The sequence below is a fragment of the Oculina patagonica genome, chromosome 7 (assembly GCF_052425735.1).
Source record: "Oculina patagonica isolate OP01 chromosome 7, crgOcupat, whole genome shotgun sequence".
Classification (NCBI taxonomy): Eukaryota; Metazoa; Cnidaria; class Anthozoa; order Scleractinia; family Oculinidae; genus Oculina; species Oculina patagonica.
The window spans coordinates 32,387,859-32,408,296 of NC_135764.1; the positions used below are offsets into that span (position 1 = coordinate 32,387,859).

The following is a 20,438-nucleotide window of genomic DNA, read 5'->3' on the forward strand; positions in this document are numbered from 1 at the left end:
ATAACCGAGTACGTTACAGCGGGGTCTCGGTGCAAATACAAATAGGTGGTGGAATTAGACCCAACTACAAACTCTCGTTGTAGGAGCAAGTAAATCTGGGCATCAACTCTCTTGAAGTTCATTGTTAGTAATAACAGTCAGATGGGACTTTTGTAACATCATGTTAAAAAATTAAGAAACAGATGTCATACTGTTGAATTGGAATTCTTATGTCTATTAAAGCAAAAGCTCGAGGCGGAAGGATGAAAAGTGTTTTATTAAAACTCTCTGAAAACATAACCGCGCAGCTTGTGTGGTACAATTCTAGAAAACAACAAATGAAACTGGGGTTTAATAGTTAAAACTTGTTTGTTCGGTAAGACCAAGTGATAAAGTACTACACGTAATTGGAAATTGTGGGACGGGATTTTTCAAGCGATGGATTTTGTAATTTTACCTTGGAAGTGATTACAGTAGAAATGAACCTCGTCAAATGGTTAAGTGAAATTTTAATTGACTCTTTAAACTATGAGGTAAACAATGTTGTAATTTACCTAGAGTATTAAATGGGTCGTTGGAAAGTATTTTAATTAAAACAGTCTGTATGTTTCCATCTGTCGCGTTGAGCCGACTGTAGGGGCACGTTGATTTTTTTAGAGATGGGCGTGTCTCGAAAATTGAAGAAGCGCAGTACAGTGGAAATAATAAACGCTGTTAATACGCGATGAGAAAAGAAGATCATTTGATTTCACAGGAAAAAAGATAACGGAATTTTCCATATAGGAAATTGCTTTAGTTTTTACTAATAGTTTGATTGATTATCATTTGCTTTTGAAGTTTTGATGGAAACAATTGTAATTATATTACTTCAGAACATCCGCCTTCTATTTGTAAAACTGTTCCCTTTCAAAAATCAATTCATTTCTTTTTCGGTTTAATAACTGCACTAGCAGCCTCGAGCTCGTTTAATCATACTGTGAGTGTTGATAGTATAGAATGAAGCACTTGAATCATATTAAGTTTCTTCAGAAGAAGTATTGAGCTCTTACTTATCATAAAGAAGGCATGTTTGTTTTTCTGATGGAACATTTTTAGTTCTTTTTCCAAAACATCAAGTTCGCAATCTTCAAAGACTTACATAATAATGTAAAGAGATGTTTTTGTGTTCGGCTTGCACTGAATGTTATTGGAACCCTGCTGAAGTCTGGTTTTGTAGACAGTGACAGAAGTTTGTCCAGCTGTGCTGTGTTCTGTTGGTTAATTGCTCCACACAGCATTTCGTACACTTTCATACCGTACCATTAGTAGGGGGCAGATTTATACATTAATAACACTCTTTAGAGTACTGTACAGCTGTTTTGGTTTTGTTTCTGGTTTTTATTTGACTTTGAACACTGGGACTACGGGATTTCACCTCCATCCCAAATCAGTGCAGAATATTGTTATAGTATTTTGGAAATAGAAAACAATTTCCCTCCTGAAATTGACTATTTGAAACGTAACTTAATTAGATTTAACGTTAGCTACGTTTTTAACACCTACAGCGTATGACATATGCACCAAATGAAACAAACCCTTTCCATATTCTATTGGGAAAAGAACTTTTCTATGATAGAAACAGATTGGCTTTTTTGACACTAGACGAATTTTCAGTTCCGCGTTCTTCTGTAATTATCATAATAAACTGCATTTAACTTTGATCAATTGCCCAAGAATATGTTCAACATCTTTTTTTAACAAAAATACAAATTAAACACTTAAATAATTTGGAGATGGATGGTTAATTGCCAAGCACTCAAGCAGAGAGTGAGTTTCTTAATTATCAAAATTAAAATAGGTTTTTTTATGTTACCGTTTAGTTCGACAGACTTCTGTCTGTTGTTAATTAGTACTCTGAAATTATTATCTGTTTATAGTCCAAAATTCAACTGCTTTTTACTTATTCATTAGCTGAAGTTTTCAGTGTAGGTTGAAGACAAGAGGTGCTGTGCAAAGCCGTGTGAAAAACTGATAGACAAGAATAAAAATTGTCATGTTACTTTCTTCCGAAATGTTACGTCGCAAAAATAGCCACACTGCCAAAAACAGGGCTGTTTAACTGTGCTTCCTAGTTTGTGATAAAAGTAAATTATTTACCATAACATATAGGGCGAAATAAATTAAATTTTCCTTAATTTGTATTCATTATCAAGTTTAGGGGAATCCGTCGTGTTATATTCCGTCGGTAATGAGTGGTTAATCAGAATACTTCTGTCAGTGGGTGGAGTCTGCCAAGATATTTTCGTCGAAATATCAATGTGACCTACCAGCTGGCAATTAACAACAGTTACAGACTCACAACAAAGTCAAATATCAAGTGAAGTTCGCTAACAGTCGTAACTTCCCTTTGGCGAAGTACATGGAGATGAAGTAGACAAATTTATTGTCGTTTTTTTTCTAAGGAGTGCGTTGTTTTGGAAGTTAACACGCCGTTCCGCCTTCGTCATATTTCGTATTGCCAACAAACAATAACGAGAAATGAAACTCAATTTTGCACAAAAGACCGACACAGCTTGATGAAAAATAAACAAAATGGTGTACATCACTTAATGAATTAATGTGCAAAATCGAGTAAATTGATCTTCTAATCGAATGAAGTATGATTGTCAAGTTTGAAACAAAGAAAACTACCAACCATGTGATTTAGTCAATTTTATTATCCTTTTTAAAAGGTTCAAACAAAACTACAAAGTTTTTAACGGCTTTATCTAAAGCAGTCTTTGACTTTGTGTGCTGTTAAGCCGTTATTCTACTGATTTTTTGAAGTGTTATAAGGATATTTAAACTTTGCATTTCTTTGTGTGGTTTCGCTAGCTGAGGTGTTTCGCTTTGCTAAAGCAAGTTGGTAATGGGCGTCACTGCTTTCTCGCCGACGGAAAATAACAAGTCTTTCCTTTGTTTTTCTGCTTGTGCAGGTGCGTTTTCTGTGAATAAGTGAAAAAGAAACGTAAATAAACTCAAGCGCTTAAATCATAGGTCATTAATCTCTCGCCTTATTGTCTTTTCAGTTTTTATAGCTTGAGGAGGCGTTTTTCAGTGAGACAAACGAAGAACTTCGCTAAACCGAAGAAATTCAGCAAACCGAATGGACCAAAACAGCGTTACAACGACCAATTTAAGCGTTGTTTATTGTTTAATACATCTGTTTTACAATCCATTACGAGCAGAAACAGTTGCAAAGGCTTAAGTGACCTTGATAATAATAAAATACTCCACTGCTTAATCAAATATTTTGGTCAGTATTGCTCGCGCGCCAGAGTGATCTTTGATCCGTCATTGCTACACTTCTAAATCTGTTTTACATGTAATATTAAAAATCAGTTCAGTATACTTGCTTCGAATACCTTTTCCGTACGCCGAAAAGGATAATTTAAACCAAAAACAGAGTAAAGTGTTATAAAAAGGTTAAACCGATAAAAATTGTGGGCAAAATGTCGGTAAAATGTGTCCTTGAAGCCTATTTTCGATTGTATTGCGGGTAAATGCGCGAAGCTGCAGCTGACTTGCGTAAATTTTTTATCTTTCATACAATTAAATTTGTTGTCACTAGAAGTCAGTAAACGCACATGATTTATCGTGCTCACCTTGTGCAACTAAAAAGCTCTAAAAAACTAATTCTGTACATAATTAAATGTTAGACTCTGTTATTTTGAATCAACGCTATTTTGCAAATGACGCACCAAAAAAATGTGAGGTTTTAATAATTTTTTTCACCACGAGATTTTGTTTCCAATCTTCTAGTGTAATAACTAACAACACTACCAAGCCGATTTAAAAGCTGTTGAAAACTTAAGCTAACCATCTTTATGAAGAGCTGAACAGATGAACAAATTCTGTTGTTTATTTTCATAAAGAGAGTACTCCGTAATTGGCCAAAATTTGAAACATTGCGAAGTTTTTATTCACCAATGAAAAAAGCTTCTTATTAAAATTGTAACTGCGCAATTAGTCGACTTTTTTTTTAAGAATATTGGATTACGACTTTTTGAAGAAGTTGACTTGTTTTTTGGTTAAACTTGGGTGCTTACGGTAATTACTCGATAAAAAGTTTCGGTGACTCGTGTTGTCTGAGGCGAAGGGAGCGCTGTTTTTCCCACAGAGACCATTCACCGCACATGTTGTTCATTGTTATATAGCTGTGAACCGTGTTTTGTTATCGAGTAGAAGTGCGGTTAAGAGTTATTAAACTTGAATTTATTTTAATTCCTTCGTAATTGAAAGCAAACAAAGGGTAATGGGAGCTGTTTGTTTCCAGTGCACATGTTAATCTAGACATTTCTGTAGGCTAATTAAGTAACTCTCGCTGGCTTTTATGAACTTGCTTTGTTTTACTGTGTTTTTCACTGTGTAAAATTCGTAAGTAGCACTTTCTCTCTTCTTTACGGTGTTCTTGTTTTGCTCCACACAAAAGCCTTCTTGTGAATAATTTATTCCATGCTTTTAGTTTAGAATGAGTTGTTAGCCAAATCTATAATTATATCTTAAAGGAAACATACTTCGAATAAAAACTTGTGTTCAATTTATCCTTTAGAATTTGTCTTCATTTAATGTAAGTTTGTGATTTGCTTTATTTCATTCTTTTTAATCCATTTTCCTCTCTCGGCTGAACAATATTTTCAAATAAAACAAAAGAGGAATGGTTCGTTGTGATGTATGATTAAATACACCAAGATTATTTTAAAATTCCGATTTTCTGGATAAGATATTTGATCAAAAACATGATAAGCAACATGTTGCTACAGAGGACACCATGAAAAAAAAAGACTTCTTTATTTATTTGCATTAGATATAAAACTACTGAAGCTTACACTGTCTAGGCCTTTTCTATTGAATAAAAAAGTAAAAAAAACAACAATGCCATGAGATATTATTCAGCACTGACACTTATTTTGTAGATGGGCGCTTATGGGTATTTCTTCGTGAGCTTGCCAACTTACATGGTGTTAGCGGTGCACACAGCTAAGTCATTCTGTTCTCTCTGGAAAAGTTTGAGGTACTTTTTATCCGTCTGCGTTTCACGGCTGTAAGCTCAACCAAGTCTATTTCTACCAGCGTTCCAAGTTTTTCAGCGTGAGACACGCTTTTCAGATAATATGAACACTTATAAAAAAAAAGCGAAGGTAAGTTATATTATTTCTTTGATTTCTTAAAACTGTAATCCTTTTAGAGAATCTCTCTTGTTTCTTTGTACTAAATTGCATTTTTCACATGTCATACACCTTAAGTTTCCTTCACTCTTTCTACTCGTTTTAGACTAACGAATGCCTACAACTGTACTTTACAGAGCGGAAAATTCAGATGTTGACAAAAATTGTTCCCCTTGAATAACGAACGTTTCTCATTGTTAGCAGAGAAATTTCACTCAGCATCTCGCTGTGTAATAAGCGATCAGACATGGACTGATCACGACGACAGCCTCGGAATAAAACTAGCTATAAAACGCAGTGGAAAACGCTTTCACTCTGTGAAAGTACCCGAGTTCAAAATTGGTTACAGAACAGCTTGATTAGTGGAAATTTCAAAAGACATTTCATCGTCACAGCTAAACTTAGAACCACCTTGTACAGCATAACAAACCGAGTAAAAGTACTGCATAGGTAAATTCTTAAGTAGTTTTCATTTAAATCAGTGGTCACACACTAGGGATTCACCAACGGACTTAAAGCTAGAACCATCTTGTACAGCATAACAAACAGCACCACATGAAAGTATTGATTAATAGCTTTCATATGAATGGTCACACGCAAAAATTTCATCTACAGACGTAAAAGTTAGAACCACCTTGTACAGCATAATAAACAGTACACATAAATACTGCTCAATACCTTTCATTTGAATGGTCGCACACCCCGGTCGCACACTAGGAATTCACCAACGGACTTAGAGCCACCTCAGTTGAACAACATATTAAATAAAACCACATGAAAGAACTCCTTAATAGCTTTCTTTTGAATGGTCTCTCACTGTGGGTTGAAGTTAGAGCTGTACATTAATTGAGTCGAGTTTGAATCTTAGGTTGAAAGGATAAGAAAAGACATTAAAAGCCGAGCAGGCTAGCTGAAATCGTTCGTTTGAGGTGCTAGTTTAATAAACTAAGAACTTGGTCAGACGAAATATGTAAGAAGCTCAAGCAATTTAGATTTTTGTCCTGCGGAAAAAGAAAACAAACTAGGTCAGATACCCATACCCATACATAGGAGCCTTTTCGTTCCGGTTAACAGAACATCTTGATGTGGAAATTTCAACAAATTTCATCATTAGCAAAGCTAAGTTGTGACTTATCCTAACGGTTAACGCCCAGTCAACATCACATCAGGCACCAAAGGTAATTCAACCTCATTAGTTTGGTAATTACGAGCCCAAACCAACCTGCTATCTCAGAAAAAATCTGCAGAAACTCATTAGGCTTAACGAAAACTAGAGCACTGTTGCTGTATTAGATATGATCTTGATAACTGTTTCCTTGGTGCTGCAGATGGTATGTTTCAAAACAGTCTGAACCGCAGAGTTTCAATTTTTACATAGGAAAAAAAATTTGTGGGAATGCCTTGTATTTCCTTGTTCCGTGGCCCTCCAATTCAAGCGTATTTGATTCTTTTTCAAACAGTTCTCGAGACGTATTTTCATTAGTTTTTAAAGCCTCGCTCCCACAGAATTTAATTCAGTTGTAATAAAAGTACAGAGCTATCAGTTGTCTCTGTTTAAAGTCGTTTTGTTTTGTAGACCCTTCATGTTATTATTTCTTCTGGCGGTATTTCTCGGTTGTATTTTGGCTGTAAAAGTTCATTTTTGCAAACATCAGCGGTAAGGACTGTATCTTCAAAAACAGTTATCTGAATGCGAACGCTAACAGTTCACCATCTGGTCGGTCCATAACTTTAATTTACTGTAACATTGTTAATCAAGAACGTAAAGCTTAGGCCCGGAATTATGTTAAGTTAATAAAAGTACCCATAAAACGTCCTTGTTCGAGTAAAAACACCGTTGCACAAACTATCATACGAAAGGATAGTCGCTTTGCTGTTTTCGTTTCAAGGTAGTATTCGGCGTAAATTACACCCTTAAAGCTTGTTGTAATTGTTTCCTGTGGATAGGTAAAGTTCCAGTTCTCTCAACTTATTTTGAATTATATATTATAACTCTGGATACGGCTATGGCCAACATAAACTATGAACAGAGTTGAGCTATTTTTTAACGTTTTTTGTATCAAGTAGCTGATGCACAATAGTATATAGATGTGATTTCCAAACTAATTTAAATTCAGTAAGGAGTGGCTTTTGAACCAAGTGCGAGCCTTGAAAAATCGTGTCGAGTCAAACAGTTAATAACTTCCCATTGTCGGTGAAATCTCCACAGCGGGTAACTTTCAGCTAATAAAGTTATTAAGGTGTGGTTTTTCAGAGTATGGACTTAGAAATGTTTACAACGTGACGACAGTATAGTACAAGGCCGTCTTTAACTGCGTGTATTTGCAAAAGCCACAAATGGGAAAACAACCTTTTATTTTCATTTATTTTTTTAAAAACAGAAACTGAAGGACACCTAGTCGATTTGACCAAAATTACATCTGGATTCGTCAGGAAAAAAGAAAGTTTCTTGTTTGTGCGAAAACAAGGGGACAGTAAAGGGAGAGTGACAAATGAAAGCAAGGGACCGCGGACGAAAATGCTGCTTGTGTACTTAGAAGCTGGCGACAGCTCTAATCAGCCAAAAATAAAAATACAGAGACAAGAACTGCAAGGCTGACACTACGCAGAAATGAAAAAACCTTAACGGGACAGCGACATGATAGAGTCCAAACTGAAAGTCAAAAATGCAAACTCTACGTAGTGTCAGCCTTGCAGTTCTTGTCAAGTGAAGGGAGAGTTCGCAGGACAAATCACGTGATCACAGTAAACAGATGTAAACGAAACATACAGACGGCAAGTCTGGACGTTGTCAAAAGGATAGCTTCTTATCACAAGATGTGGTCAGGAGGAATACCCTGATTACAATCTTTAGATATCTGCTTGTTAGCTGTGACAATTCAGTTTGGCACGTGTAGCCAAGATCAGTTATCAAGAGTTTAAATTTGTGGGCTTAATTAGCAGACAAGATAAGTCTGTTGGTCCCGGGTATTTTACTTTACACATGTAAGCGACCTCTCGAAGGTAAGAGAGAGGTGCAGTTTTAGGATAACGAAAGGATAAGGGTTCTTGAGTTCTTCTGACAGCACCTGGTGTACATAAAGCTTGAATATTTGACCTTCACATGTAATACGCACAGGTCATGTTAGGGCTTTGTTTTAAGGATCGAAGTGGCTTCATACGTACACTTTTAGATCACTGATTTAATTACTTTTTAAATATGCTACTTAGGTTAGAGTTTTAATTGAATGAGGCGGCATGAGCTATAGTTTTGTTTTTAATTGTTGACCTCTATTAGCAGACAATAGTAATGGTGCACAAAAGAATCGTGGTCTAATTATATGTACGCATAACGGACCTACATTTTAAACAGCATGACGTCACGGTGGCCCTATTTATGCAAACATATCGTTTACGAACACTACTTTGGCCGCCGTGAAAACGCTTTATAGAAGAAAGTTAGTTTAATAAAATGAAATCCAGATTAGATAAGTTTTCTCTCGCAGTGTAGAGCGCCAGTTTTTTTTTGTTAATTCTTAAAAACTTTCCGGAGTAAAGAGATCCGACAACCACGTGAACAATTTGGTTCCCCCGCCTCCAAGATTAATTTTTCTTTTATTGCACAAGCAGTGCGAAGGAAGCCATGAAAATGCTTAAAAAATATCATAAAATTTATCGAGAAAGTGCTAAAATGCGAGTTTCAATTAATCTTAATCATCCTTGTTCCTTTAAGTTTATTGTGGCATTTTGAACTAATTAGTACTTTGTTTTGAGGTTTCTTTTAGGTTGAAGGTAATTTTTCTGATTACTGATGAGTGTAGCTCCTTGTCGTGGGTCGTGGGTGGAAGTCGTGGGTGTGCATGGGTGAATGTCGTGGGTAACAAAAAAAGGCCTTTAAGAAGAAACTTTCTTCTCGCCTCCCTCTTCCCGGTCTTTAACCGTACCAATTCTTGTTCACAGTGTACACAAGGCGATTTGGACTCTAACTGGAAAACGTGCAGGGTAAGCTTTACAATTGACTTAAGGAAACATTATTCCTCGCGAGGTGAAGTTTCTTAAAGGCCTTTTTTGCTATCCACGACTTTGACCCACACCCACGACCCACGACAATTAGCTACACTTCAAATTAATATTGACAAGAGAACCAGCGTTCTCTTGTTAATTGTTTTCTCCTCGTGTACCGTTAAGTTTTTGTTATTAAAGTTAGTTACATCTGATTTTTAGCCCACAGATAAGAAAACATAAATTGATAATAACAGTTTATTGATTTATTTTAATTTTTAATTCTTTATTTTGTGGAAATTTAGGTTGTAGTTTCATAAATCTGCCTATTGTCCGTTACAATTGTATCGACTTCTGTTACTATTTGCATTACCATGCAGTTATAATTAAATACTATTCAAGCTCTGATTCCCTTTAGCCCTTCCTTCCACGTTTTCTTCGATTTCAAAGGCTAATTACTGTGTTTGTACATATGACTTACGTGTACTTCCTGAGAACTTTTATTTTAACTAATTCTACCTTTTTCAGCTGACTCTAGTTCCTAAGATCTCACACCTTCACCGTTTGCAGAGGTTTCAGTTTGTTTACATTCTTTACTGGTGAACAGAATTTGAAAGAATGCCTCAGGTGCAGATGGAACAGGCTTGCAGACAACATTCGTCCCCTAACCGCGGAGGCAAAACGTTTCCAGCCAAAATTGGACGACACATTGCGACAGACATCAAGGCAGCAACTTTAAGTTTTTAATTTATTGATGTAAAGTGTGTTAAGTCCTGTTTGCGATCACTGCGGTGGGCGCGCGCGCCCCACAATGGCGGCATGCAGCGCGGGAGTTGTCTTTCTCCGGCTGGTGACCCTCGGTGGCGATTCTGTCAGAGTGTGAATTTCGGTGATGAGTTCGAGAGGAAAGGAATGGGGTCCCCCCCGCTGGTGACCCCCTTTTCTTAGTTCAGTAAAAACCAGTAGGCCAAGTGTTAAAATTGGCGTCTTTCAGGGCAATGACCTTAAATCTGAGTTTATTTTAGTAAATTATTCGTTGATTTTATTTTTATTTATTTACGTATTTACCGTAGCTGCACAGCTGTGTTCGACAACTACTCCCGGAAAAATGGAATATCTGCAAATTAGCTGTTGTAGTCATAAAAACTGTCTACACTGTTAATAAAGTATGTCTGCCTTTGTTTGAGTTGAAGAGAAATTTGGATTACAGTAGAATCCCGAATTCTTGAGCCCTCGGTTTTTTAGAGCTCCCAATTTCTCGAGCCAATTTTCGTTTCCTTGGATAGAACGCTCTGTAACTTTAACACCGATTTCTCGAGCCCATTTTCATTTCACCTGGAGGTTAGAGAAGTCGGGCTCAACTGTATTCCCAAAGATCGACAGATTGAATTGTGCGACTTGTCTTTCCCTGGAAGATTTTGACACTCCCATCCCCCGCCCCGCCTCCAAAACCCGTTCCATTCGAAGCAAGGTGGAGGATTATTGTGTTGGCATGCTTTCTTATGTGTAAAGGAATTTGATATATTTTTATACCGATTTTTGTCCTCAGCTGGATTCATCCTTGTTTAAGATGAGCCACCGACTAGCACACCCTACTGAATCAGCCATACAGTGCGTCAGAGTGACGCACTTAATGCTAGAATTACAAAAGTAGAGTGTATGTTGATATTGGGTGTAGACGGCCATCTTTTCATAAGTCGTGCCAGCCGAGTTCTTGAACGTTCTTTAGACTGATACCAATCAAACCCAATAAACCCCGAAATTATTTGTTGTAAAAATGCGACGATGTATTGTTTACTGCTTCTGCTAAAGTTGGCGGATTTCTTTAAAAGGTATTTTATTAATAGTTAAATAAAGTCGGCCCCCTGTGGTGTAACTACGCAAAACTTCACGAACTAACAACACGTTAATAACATTCAGCGTGCAATTTGATTGCTTGATGACGGTAAGAAATAAATAAGTAGGGATTACTTTTGTGTTTAGTGAAATAAATAGCACATTTTCTCTTTAATCTCTTTCTTTTTCGTGAAATAGTTGGATGGATTGAAAAGTTGTCTTATTAGCTGAATAACTGACCCCCTGATGTGAAAGGCTTTACCGAACTTAACTGCCAAGGCTAACATTTTAGCAAATCGTTGAACTGTTGAATGATTATAAATAAAAAAGATATATCATGTATTAGTGGCATTATATTGGAGAAGCCTCATTAAAATATCTTTTTAACGAATCCAATCGAGGTTTGAAAACTCAAAGCTCAATAACGCACTGATTTCGCGGAATAGATTCCATAAGAGGTTCGTTTAAGCCCTCCAGCGTTTTGAATTTCATAGTCATTCCAAGCTGATAGATTCATGATGGATGAGTTAGATAAGCGAATATACCTCGAGGACATCTATTATGCCATCTTTACTCACAAAACACACATCTTTTGTGGCGTGTTGTTCTGTTAATCAGAACCGGAAATTCATAATTGCAAAGTAAAGAGTGGCTGTTTAGAGGAAAGCACTTATCCTGTGCCCCTTAAAATGAACATTTAGTCTGTCCAGCCAGCGAAGGCGCGCGGATGTGCATTCGCGTGGCGCAGAAGTCAGCTCGCGCTCAATTTATGCCCAATTGTTCAAAAAACTGCAAAGAAATCATTAGAATTGCAACTCTAAGTTCTTGACACTTCTGAGCTTCACATGGCTTAAGTGTGCGCATAGCTTGACAAATAGCATCTTCCAAAAAGCAGCATTTCAAAACATATGGGGTTCAAGAAAATCGCGTGCAGGCATATGCAAGGCTTGCGGTATCGCCTCTAACGGTTCATAAATCAACAACAAAGGATTTACACGACGTTAAACCACAAGCCTATGTAATTAAAATCTAACCATGCAAGCACTTAATATTTCTTTTTCTGGTCGGCATACAGACGAAACAGGTGTTACACTGAAGAATTTTATAAAATTAAAAAATGCTTCTAACGTTTTCTAGGGTAGAGTAAATTGAAGAGTCTATCCGAAATTTACCAGTGAATAATTTGGAAAAGTATTTGGGATATGTTTAGTTTTTTGGTCTATATATCGTGTTTTTATGGCGTTCAGTTTACGACGATTTGGTTTTATCTTAAAAGTATCTTACTCTGTTATGCTGATTTTATCTTAAATTTATTTTCGACTAACTCTACGAAAACATTTCATATTGTCTAAAACGTCTCGCCTCACTCCGTTATCTGAAGAACGCGGTAAAATTTAATTAGATTTATCCTAATTTAATCGTCAGAACAATCAATTCTTGTTCTTCTTACCGCAGGTCAAGAAGTTATATTCAACTCGTTTAGTAGAATTTGCTTTACAAAAATATTTTCGCCGACGAAAGAGGGAAACGTTTTGGGAAGTTAACCAACACATACATTGTTCTCGTTTTCGAGATTATTTGTTCCCTTTTGTAAAAGGTAGAGCTATTCTTTATTGTTAAAAAGAGTTTCCCTAACCTTCTGGAATTTTCAGCCGTCGAGAGGATTGCAAGACGAAACATTTTTTACCACGAATTATTAGAATATAAAATATTTCTAGATCTTTTCATTTCACCGTTAGGTGGTGACGTCATCGCCGAGACAAAAAAAAAGTTCGGCAAAGAACAAAAAGACTCACAAAAGACTATTGTAGCGGGGCCTTACTTTATTTCCTTTTGATTTACGATTTATACACATTTAATATTGAAGCAGATATTTATTTGGCGCATTTTACAGTCTCGGTTTGTTATTGTATTGTCGCATAGTTTTTCGGGTAGGCATATTAAAAAAATATCGGATCATTGAGAAACGCAGTGAAAAGATAGAAAGGAATGTAAACAAAAGGGTGTTAGCTTCTCAAAGCGCTTTTGTTCTAAAGATACTCTACTCGTGTACCTTGCTGTATTTAGACACCTGCATCGAGTAGTTTCGTTGTAATACCAAGCGACTCATCGATCTTGAAGTGACGTGGGCGCATGTCCCGCGTCCGCGGGGTTGCCTCCCTTTTGTTCGTTGCATAATACCTCTCGACATTGACTAATGAGGGCGCTTCCTTCACTTCAAAGACAACTCGACGGAACAGCTAGATTAACTGCAAGGAACGACAGACTGACAGTTCAAATGAAAAGAGATGATGGAATATTCTAATAAACAACTTTGCAATACACACCGCCTCGCATGTCTCAATTTCTATATAGCGTGTAGAAATTAACCTTTACGTTCCATTCGGTTGAATTCTGGAGCATGTGTGGCCTCATGCTTCGTTATACGGACCTGAAAATGCTTTCTTTGGAGTGCAACTAAAGTCATCACTAAGCAAAGGTATCAATCTTCTTTGAGCATTGTTACAGGCGCACTTTTTGTACGTAGCGATTTTTTTAAACGCCATTTCTTTTCTTTCTTTGTGTGTGTTTTGTTTTGATAAGATTTTATCAGATGTTCACTTCATCTCGAAATGAAATCCAATTAAGCAGACATTTTATGATCCTCTAGCTTTTGTAACTTTAAGAGCTGTTGCGTCTTTTGGCAAGAGTTTATTAAACGTATTGTTGTAACGTGCTATTATAGTTTGCGACGGTTGAAACGCCTTTTCATAAGAGCTATATATTGTCGATATTTTTGCTTTGGATTATAAGTTCGTGTTAAATTATTATGTTTTTGGTGTTAAATACATTTGGTGCTTTTGCACTTTTGTACATTAAAGCGATAAATAGTTAGGAAAGTATTGAGGTGCAGTATGCTGCACAAAAATCTCTGGGCTTTGCTGATAAGATGGGATGCTTTCTCGAAGAGATCGCTGGAAGCCATTATGAAATCCGTGGTTGAACGGCCCTGTAGGCGGTTCATTCACTCCTTGCTTTCGATTTGACTCTTTTAGTTCTCTTTTCCACTTCATCCGTCTATTTTGAAACCATATTTTAATCTGTGTTTCAGTAAGTTCCAAGTTTGATGCTATTTCGATCCGTCTTGTCCTTGTTAGGTATTTGCTAAAATGAAACTCCTTCTCCAACTCGACGAGTTGTCGTTGTGTGAAGGTAAACCTCTTCTTCTGACTTGCTGTAGTTTGACTTTTTATTTCGGGGCTTGTTTCCTCCTTTTCTGAGTCAGTAGCAACTGCTGCTGCAAGAAAAAACGAAAACGAAACGAAAAACGTTAAAAAATAAGAAAGAACTGTTCTTTTAATACTTTTTTAAATTGATTTTACACCATGCTTTTATGTTTCGAAGAGTTGTCATTTTGGAATCACTGATGCATCAAACGAAACCGCACACAGCAAGCGCCTGTTAAGGGTTTTCGTCTCTATTGCACTTCAATTTCAGCCTGTCGTTTAAACGAAATGAAAGGATATTCCTTTTACTGTTGATCTGTTCGAATAAAAAACGTTTTATTCCCCAATTTTACTTTATACACTTTTTTCTGTTTACTTTAAGCTTAATGGCCGCAGGAAGGGGCGAGAACTTATGGCCGAGTGAGGCAGTGTTCTTTATATTCAATGGGGTCGTAATGTTTAAAGATGAATGTAAACTGTTTCGGATGTGGTTGATGAGAGTCGAGATAACCTTTTTCTACTCCGTTTGCGAAAATGATAAAGCTTCTTTAAAAAACAAAGAGCACTCACTCGTTAATTTGTGGCTAGATTAAGATGGGAAAGAAGGAACTACAACTAGCCAAGCCTAGTACATTCAATATGGGTGCGTTCCTGAATTTTTAAGAGTCTAAAATTTCTTCTATCTGTCTGCAAAAGGCGTACTTTCTGTTAAAGCACTTTATAAACGGTTTTGAGTAACTGATTTTCCGTTAGCTATGAGAATCAATAAACAGATTTTAAATTGAATGCTTCAAAGATTAATGGAAGGGTCGTGGTTTCTTTGTCTCGAAGCTCGATTCTCTGACAGGAAATCTCGGAAATGAAGAAAACAAATTAACTGCTAGTTTTGCGATAATCGTGTTTGAACAAACTAAACTCTTTTACAATCTGCTTCAAATCTCTGACGACTTTTTTGTAACAGTTTTATTTTAAATTTTGTTTGTGCAATCTATGTTTGCACTCGTGGTCAGAGGTGAGACGTGTTTAATTTTTCAATTAGTGTGTGTTGAAGGAGTGCTGCTGTACAATGTTCCTGTTGAATTCTTTGAGGCTTTATAGGGCATCTTTGTTGACTTAAAATGCTACACTTTTAAGATACATCTCTACTGCTTTCCTCAGTTAGAATAAAGGCTAGCTTGACAGAATCTTTGCGCGCTTTGTTTTGAAGCATTCAGTAAGCGTGAAAATACATAGATAGATGAGTGTAACATGCAAGGTTTCTAATGCGACGAGAATTTTTGAATGTTTTGAAATCTAGTGGTCAATTTGAATAACGTGGATGTACTTTGAAATAAATTTCTAGTTCTTCGCTATTTCGACGTTTGTAAAATTTTCTATTCGGCCAAGAAATAGGCTGTTTTGTTTGGAACAGAAAAGTTATTTTAATGAAACCTTCGGGGAAGTTGTTCTTTCAAGACACGAGGCACCTCCAAATGTTTTCTCTCAGACATGGCTATATAGCAGTTCAATCTAAGAGATTTCTACCTCACGCCGATTGAGTGGGTCTGTTTTAACGCCGAGTTCACAAAAATTGATGACTTCTTTAAGAGTTCAATTAGGACGTTATATTGAAGCCAAGGCAATTATAAAGAATTTCGCAAGTGTCACTCACCCTCTTGAAAAATAAATTACCAATTTACAGCTTTTAATCGAAATATTCTGAGAAGGAGTTCCTGTTTTTCTGTAAATAAACAACCACATCGGAGCAGGTGAATTCAACTAACTAACTAAATCAAAGTAAATCAATTTATTTTCTGCATCTTCGCTGTTGATTTTCGGATGTTTGCGTTCTTAAGAGGCGAAGTGAAGTTCGCTATGCTCCAGATATCGTAACCGTGATCGCGCTAGAATGATTAACTAGATGAACTGTGAAATCGAGTTCATTGCTTATTTTGATTTATAGATTATATTTTGTCTTAGCTTTGCAATGCACGCATAATGCTCAAGATCAACGACTCCTCCTTGAGGGAATCTTTGTGTTTCCTTTCTCTCAGCGCTGTTTTTAATAAAGACTAAAAATGTTCGTTCCTTGCTCTAGCATTTTAGAAAATTTTGATTTTAAAAATGTTGTTCTTGTTTGAAAATATAATCAATATGTCTCTAAGTTTGTTTGCGAATTATGTTCAGTCTTTACCAATCGATAAAAATACGCTTTTCTAACAGAAATGCATTCTTTCTTGCCTATCTTGTTTGATGTTCAATAGCGCATGGAGTCGAAAGACGATGTGTTTTTATGCTAAGCGAAAAAAGTTTAAATGTTCAGGCAGGTGATTCATTTAAACTTTACGAAAACATACAGTTTCATTTCGATGTTGCTACACACAAAAATGTTACACAAATACAAGAATTCAGAACAGCGGTGACTATCAGCTATTCAGTAATGGTGTATCAAAGGGAGTGATGCCACAAGATTTTATCTCGTATTATTTGCGAAGCGTTTAATGAGCACTCGAAAAATCGTACTTCGTAACTAAACATACAAACTAATATGTACAAAAACAAAAATATGGCGGTAACCTAATTTGACGGCGCGTGTATGTAGCAGAAATTTTGGTGAATATTGCATTGCAGGCCATGTTCTTGTAATGTTTCAGTTCTATAGTAAAGTGAGCTTGTTTTGTTACCTTTTCTTTTAGTGAACATCCACCGATAGTTAGCTGTCTGCCATCGCTTCTTCTCCACGTTCTGAGCTCTAGCAGTTTCACTAGAAGCAGCTTGTATTTGTGAAGATCCTGAAAGTGAGGAAGAAGATGGCGAAAGCGGCAGCTCGCGACTTGCTACGGGAATTGGTAGAGGAGCTAGCGGGTGCGAGAAAGGAAGGAAGCTTTGAGGCGAGGAGGCAATGTTGGATCTAGCTTGCGCTGACGATGGCGGGTGACGCAGGGGCATCGTTCGCCCAAAATCTAGCCCGTGGTAGTGCGGAATGGCCGTCGCCAAGTGCGGAGCAGGCATCCTACGGCGCCACTCGTCCATCATTTCGTTAGATTTTTTACGGAACGTTCCAACTGCTGCGGCAGGCCTCGGTTGAAATTGATGAATTTTAAAATGGACTGTGATGAGGGTAACTTATAGGTCTGGGCGGGATCTAGTCTTTGTGGTCAAATTATAGATTAATCGAATCAGCGTCCAGATTACTTCACTTGCGCGCCGCGAAAAACTGTTCGCCGAGCGGTACTGTAGTTCACTCTGATCAACAAGGTGGAAATCTCCCAGGGTTTCAATTAGAAGCGAGGCTTTCTACTTATCTAGGAAGTGTCTGGTGAATTTGAAAATGTCACGCTGGGGTTTCTTACGATACAATACGACACACGCTTCATCAGTAATTAAAATTAAATCGTATTAACTTAATCAGCGGACGGCGAACAATGGATTCAACTGAATCGTCTCTTTTTTTTCCAGATGGAGGGACAAAACGTTCCCACACATTTCAACTTTAGCCTGGGGCAAGTTCAACCGTTATGCCGGTTTTAACATAGTTAAGTTCTGTGGTTTTAAGATTAAGTATTCTTTTTTCATATCGACGTGAACTGCACTCTTGTGATAGTTTGTAACCGTTTTTGTGTTTGAATTATCTGGGCAGTTATGATTATCTTTCCGTTATATAAACTGCAAGAGGACACGGAAGACCTCCTGGGCTCAACAAGCCATTTTTCCATTGCACTTTTGTAAGAATAGCAAAAAACAAAGTCAGTTATTGCGTGTTGGATATCGCGATACAGCAGGTATCCCTTTATATTTATCAATTCTCAGTTCAAAATATTGCAAAAATTGTATAAATTTCTTTCATTTACGTTATTTTTCTATTATTATTTAACTTTCCTTCGTTTTGAGTGATTATTACAAGGAAGCTCAAGCCCAGAATACTTAATAAATCATTTTAATCTATTTTATTATTTTAAAACTTGTTTTATCTTCCTCCCTTGGACATCCTTAGCATTTTGCACCGTGCGCAGTTTGTGTACAAACCAACCTACTCAACCAGAAACACTGATTCATTGTCACCACCGTCATTTTACCGCAATTTAGTCGGTGTTGTCAAAATCATATCAACCGCCGTGTTCAAGGCGAAACTTCAGTGAACCGTAAATATAAAATTTGAATAGATTTCGCATTTCAATAAGATGCAGAACCCCGCTGGTAGACACAATAAAAACTCCTAGTCATCCGAAGACCCATACAGGTCCTAACAATTTTCAATGGCGCTCTCTGAGTGTAGAAACTCGCTACACCTCTGCTATTCGAAGCTTTCTTTTTAGCTTGTTAATACGCCCTTGTGATTTCTCACCAGCCATCTTTTTCCCTCCACTCTCCTTCCACCCACGGTGACTCTCTAAAAATAGAACTTTACTATGTTATATTTAGCGCGCGCTGGGTCGTAAGACTTGTTTGCCCTCCAAACAAGAACTGTGCAAAACTTCAAAAAATTTAGCTCTTATTACTGATTATACATAGTGTCATTATATTCCTGGATTCTTTTTGTATGTCTCTTTCCATGATTCTATTGAAACAACGATTTACAACACCTAAGAATCCTGCCAAGGTATAAATATTTCAGCTACTGCCTTAACCTTGACCGTCTTTATTAACGTTTTCACTGCATACCTTGCATTGTACATGCTCTATTTGTGTTTTGCAATGGACCTCATTTCACATTGTTTTATTTTTGAAAATTCAAAAAGCGCTAAATCTTTCAAATCTTTCATTCATGTGCCCGCCAAATGCGTTGTTAAGATTCTTTTTACGAGCACGGGTCAAATGTTGGCGCGCAGATAGATTGTATGTAATGTGCGGTTCAGTCTCCATTGTGCTTGTTCATGAGGCGCTATTGTGAAGAGTTTTGATGACAGGTGCTGATTCCTCTACGGATCCCAGAGCACACGAAAGCACAATCAGTCTTTCAGTGTTCAATATTTTGATTTCAATTTTATTATGAAATTTCTTTTTCAGTTAGAACGTCGACGCGAACACTGAGTTTAAAAAATTGAACGATGGCCTTTCAAATATCGACAATAATTATAAACATTATTGATCTACTGACAAACTTTTATGATTTTGGCGTGGTTGGGTCCGATCTGCTGTGCAATATCTTCACAAATCGGCCCCGTTCGTTCGTTTTTCTCAACCATGAATTTTCAGCCATAATTTTGAGCCAAAGAATGACAGCTTAAAGGACTGACAATTATCAAAAAAAAAATTGCCACATGGGAGCCGCGCATTTTTCTTTATGCCATCATAAAATATTAGCTCCAAATTTGCCTGTGGCAGGTTGCAATACAAAAATTGTTACCACATATAAAACTACACGCTGAGATTACATCAGAGCGGTGTTTCCATAGTTCACATTCAAATATGTCGTATTGGAAACTGAACAAAGACCCGCCGATTTTATCCTTTCATGCGCGTCCGGACTTGAAAGTTTCCCGCTAAGTCGAACTAAGGGGTCTAAAATCGCCGATTTTTAAACAGTGATTCTATGAGATAATCTTGAAATTATATAATAATCGGGGAGGGTGGTGTAAACTTGACAAACTTCACTTTATTTTTGTGACAATCTCAGTATTTGACTTTTTTATTTCAGTGATGGCCTTCGATCGAAGCTTTGAGGTCCTTATTCCATACCATCACACTTGCTCCGAAAGCATTGTTTGATATCTGATGTAAAAACAAAAGCTATAGAAAACTGGAACAGTTTGATAGAGAGTTTTCAAGATAACTCAACTCAAACACAAAATGAACGGAAGAAGGCGCTACACGCAAAATTGATTATTTAAAATATGTAAGTAAGTTGTTCGCGTGTACTCCAAAAGGGACATAAAACTCACATAAAACAGACCCCGTGATCTGTATTCGTGGCTTCTTGTGTAAATTCGTTCATAAAGCTACGCCCTCCTGCTGGGTCTATATAGCAACATTCTTGATTTCTCGCTAGTTTGGATACAGAGGATTGCATCCTTTAGCTGTATAATTGCTTATCGCAAGGCGAAAGCGTTCACTGCAAGGGAGGCATTCACTTTATGATATGATCAGTAAAGAAGTAAAACTAAGGCGGCTTCCAGATGTGGCGATGCCCGAGGTGTCACGTGGAAAACTCAGCCGCTTTCTTACGATTCATGTCGCACGGAGACGTTTTGAAACAGGTTCATGATTCTAGTAAGACTTGTTATACCGGTTTTCCTCTTTTAAGTTTTTTTTTCCATTCCATTTCTGCGTA

The 20,438-nt window shown here is 37.0% G+C and overlaps 1 protein-coding gene across 2 annotated transcripts; it reads right to left on the reverse strand.

Moving 5' to 3' along the window:
* Positions 1-13,544: 13,544 nt before the first annotated feature.
* LOC144660121 (uncharacterized) lies at positions 13,545-17,208 on the reverse strand. 2 transcript variants are annotated; one of them, XM_078520681.1, is made up of 2 exons: positions 16,852-17,208; positions 13,545-14,256 (listed from the first exon to the last, which is right to left on the reverse strand). In XM_078520681.1, the coding sequence occupies exons 1-2, from the start codon at positions 17,201-17,203 to the stop codon at positions 13,838-13,840; spliced, it is 771 nt and encodes a 256-aa protein (XP_078376807.1). In that variant the 5' UTR covers positions 17,204-17,208; the 3' UTR covers positions 13,545-13,837. The 2 variants fall into 2 exon arrangements, with proteins under 2 accessions (XP_078376807.1, XP_078376806.1); XM_078520680.1 differs by having other exon boundaries at positions 13,545-14,259.
* Between the last annotated feature and the right edge of the window lie 3,230 nt (positions 17,209-20,438).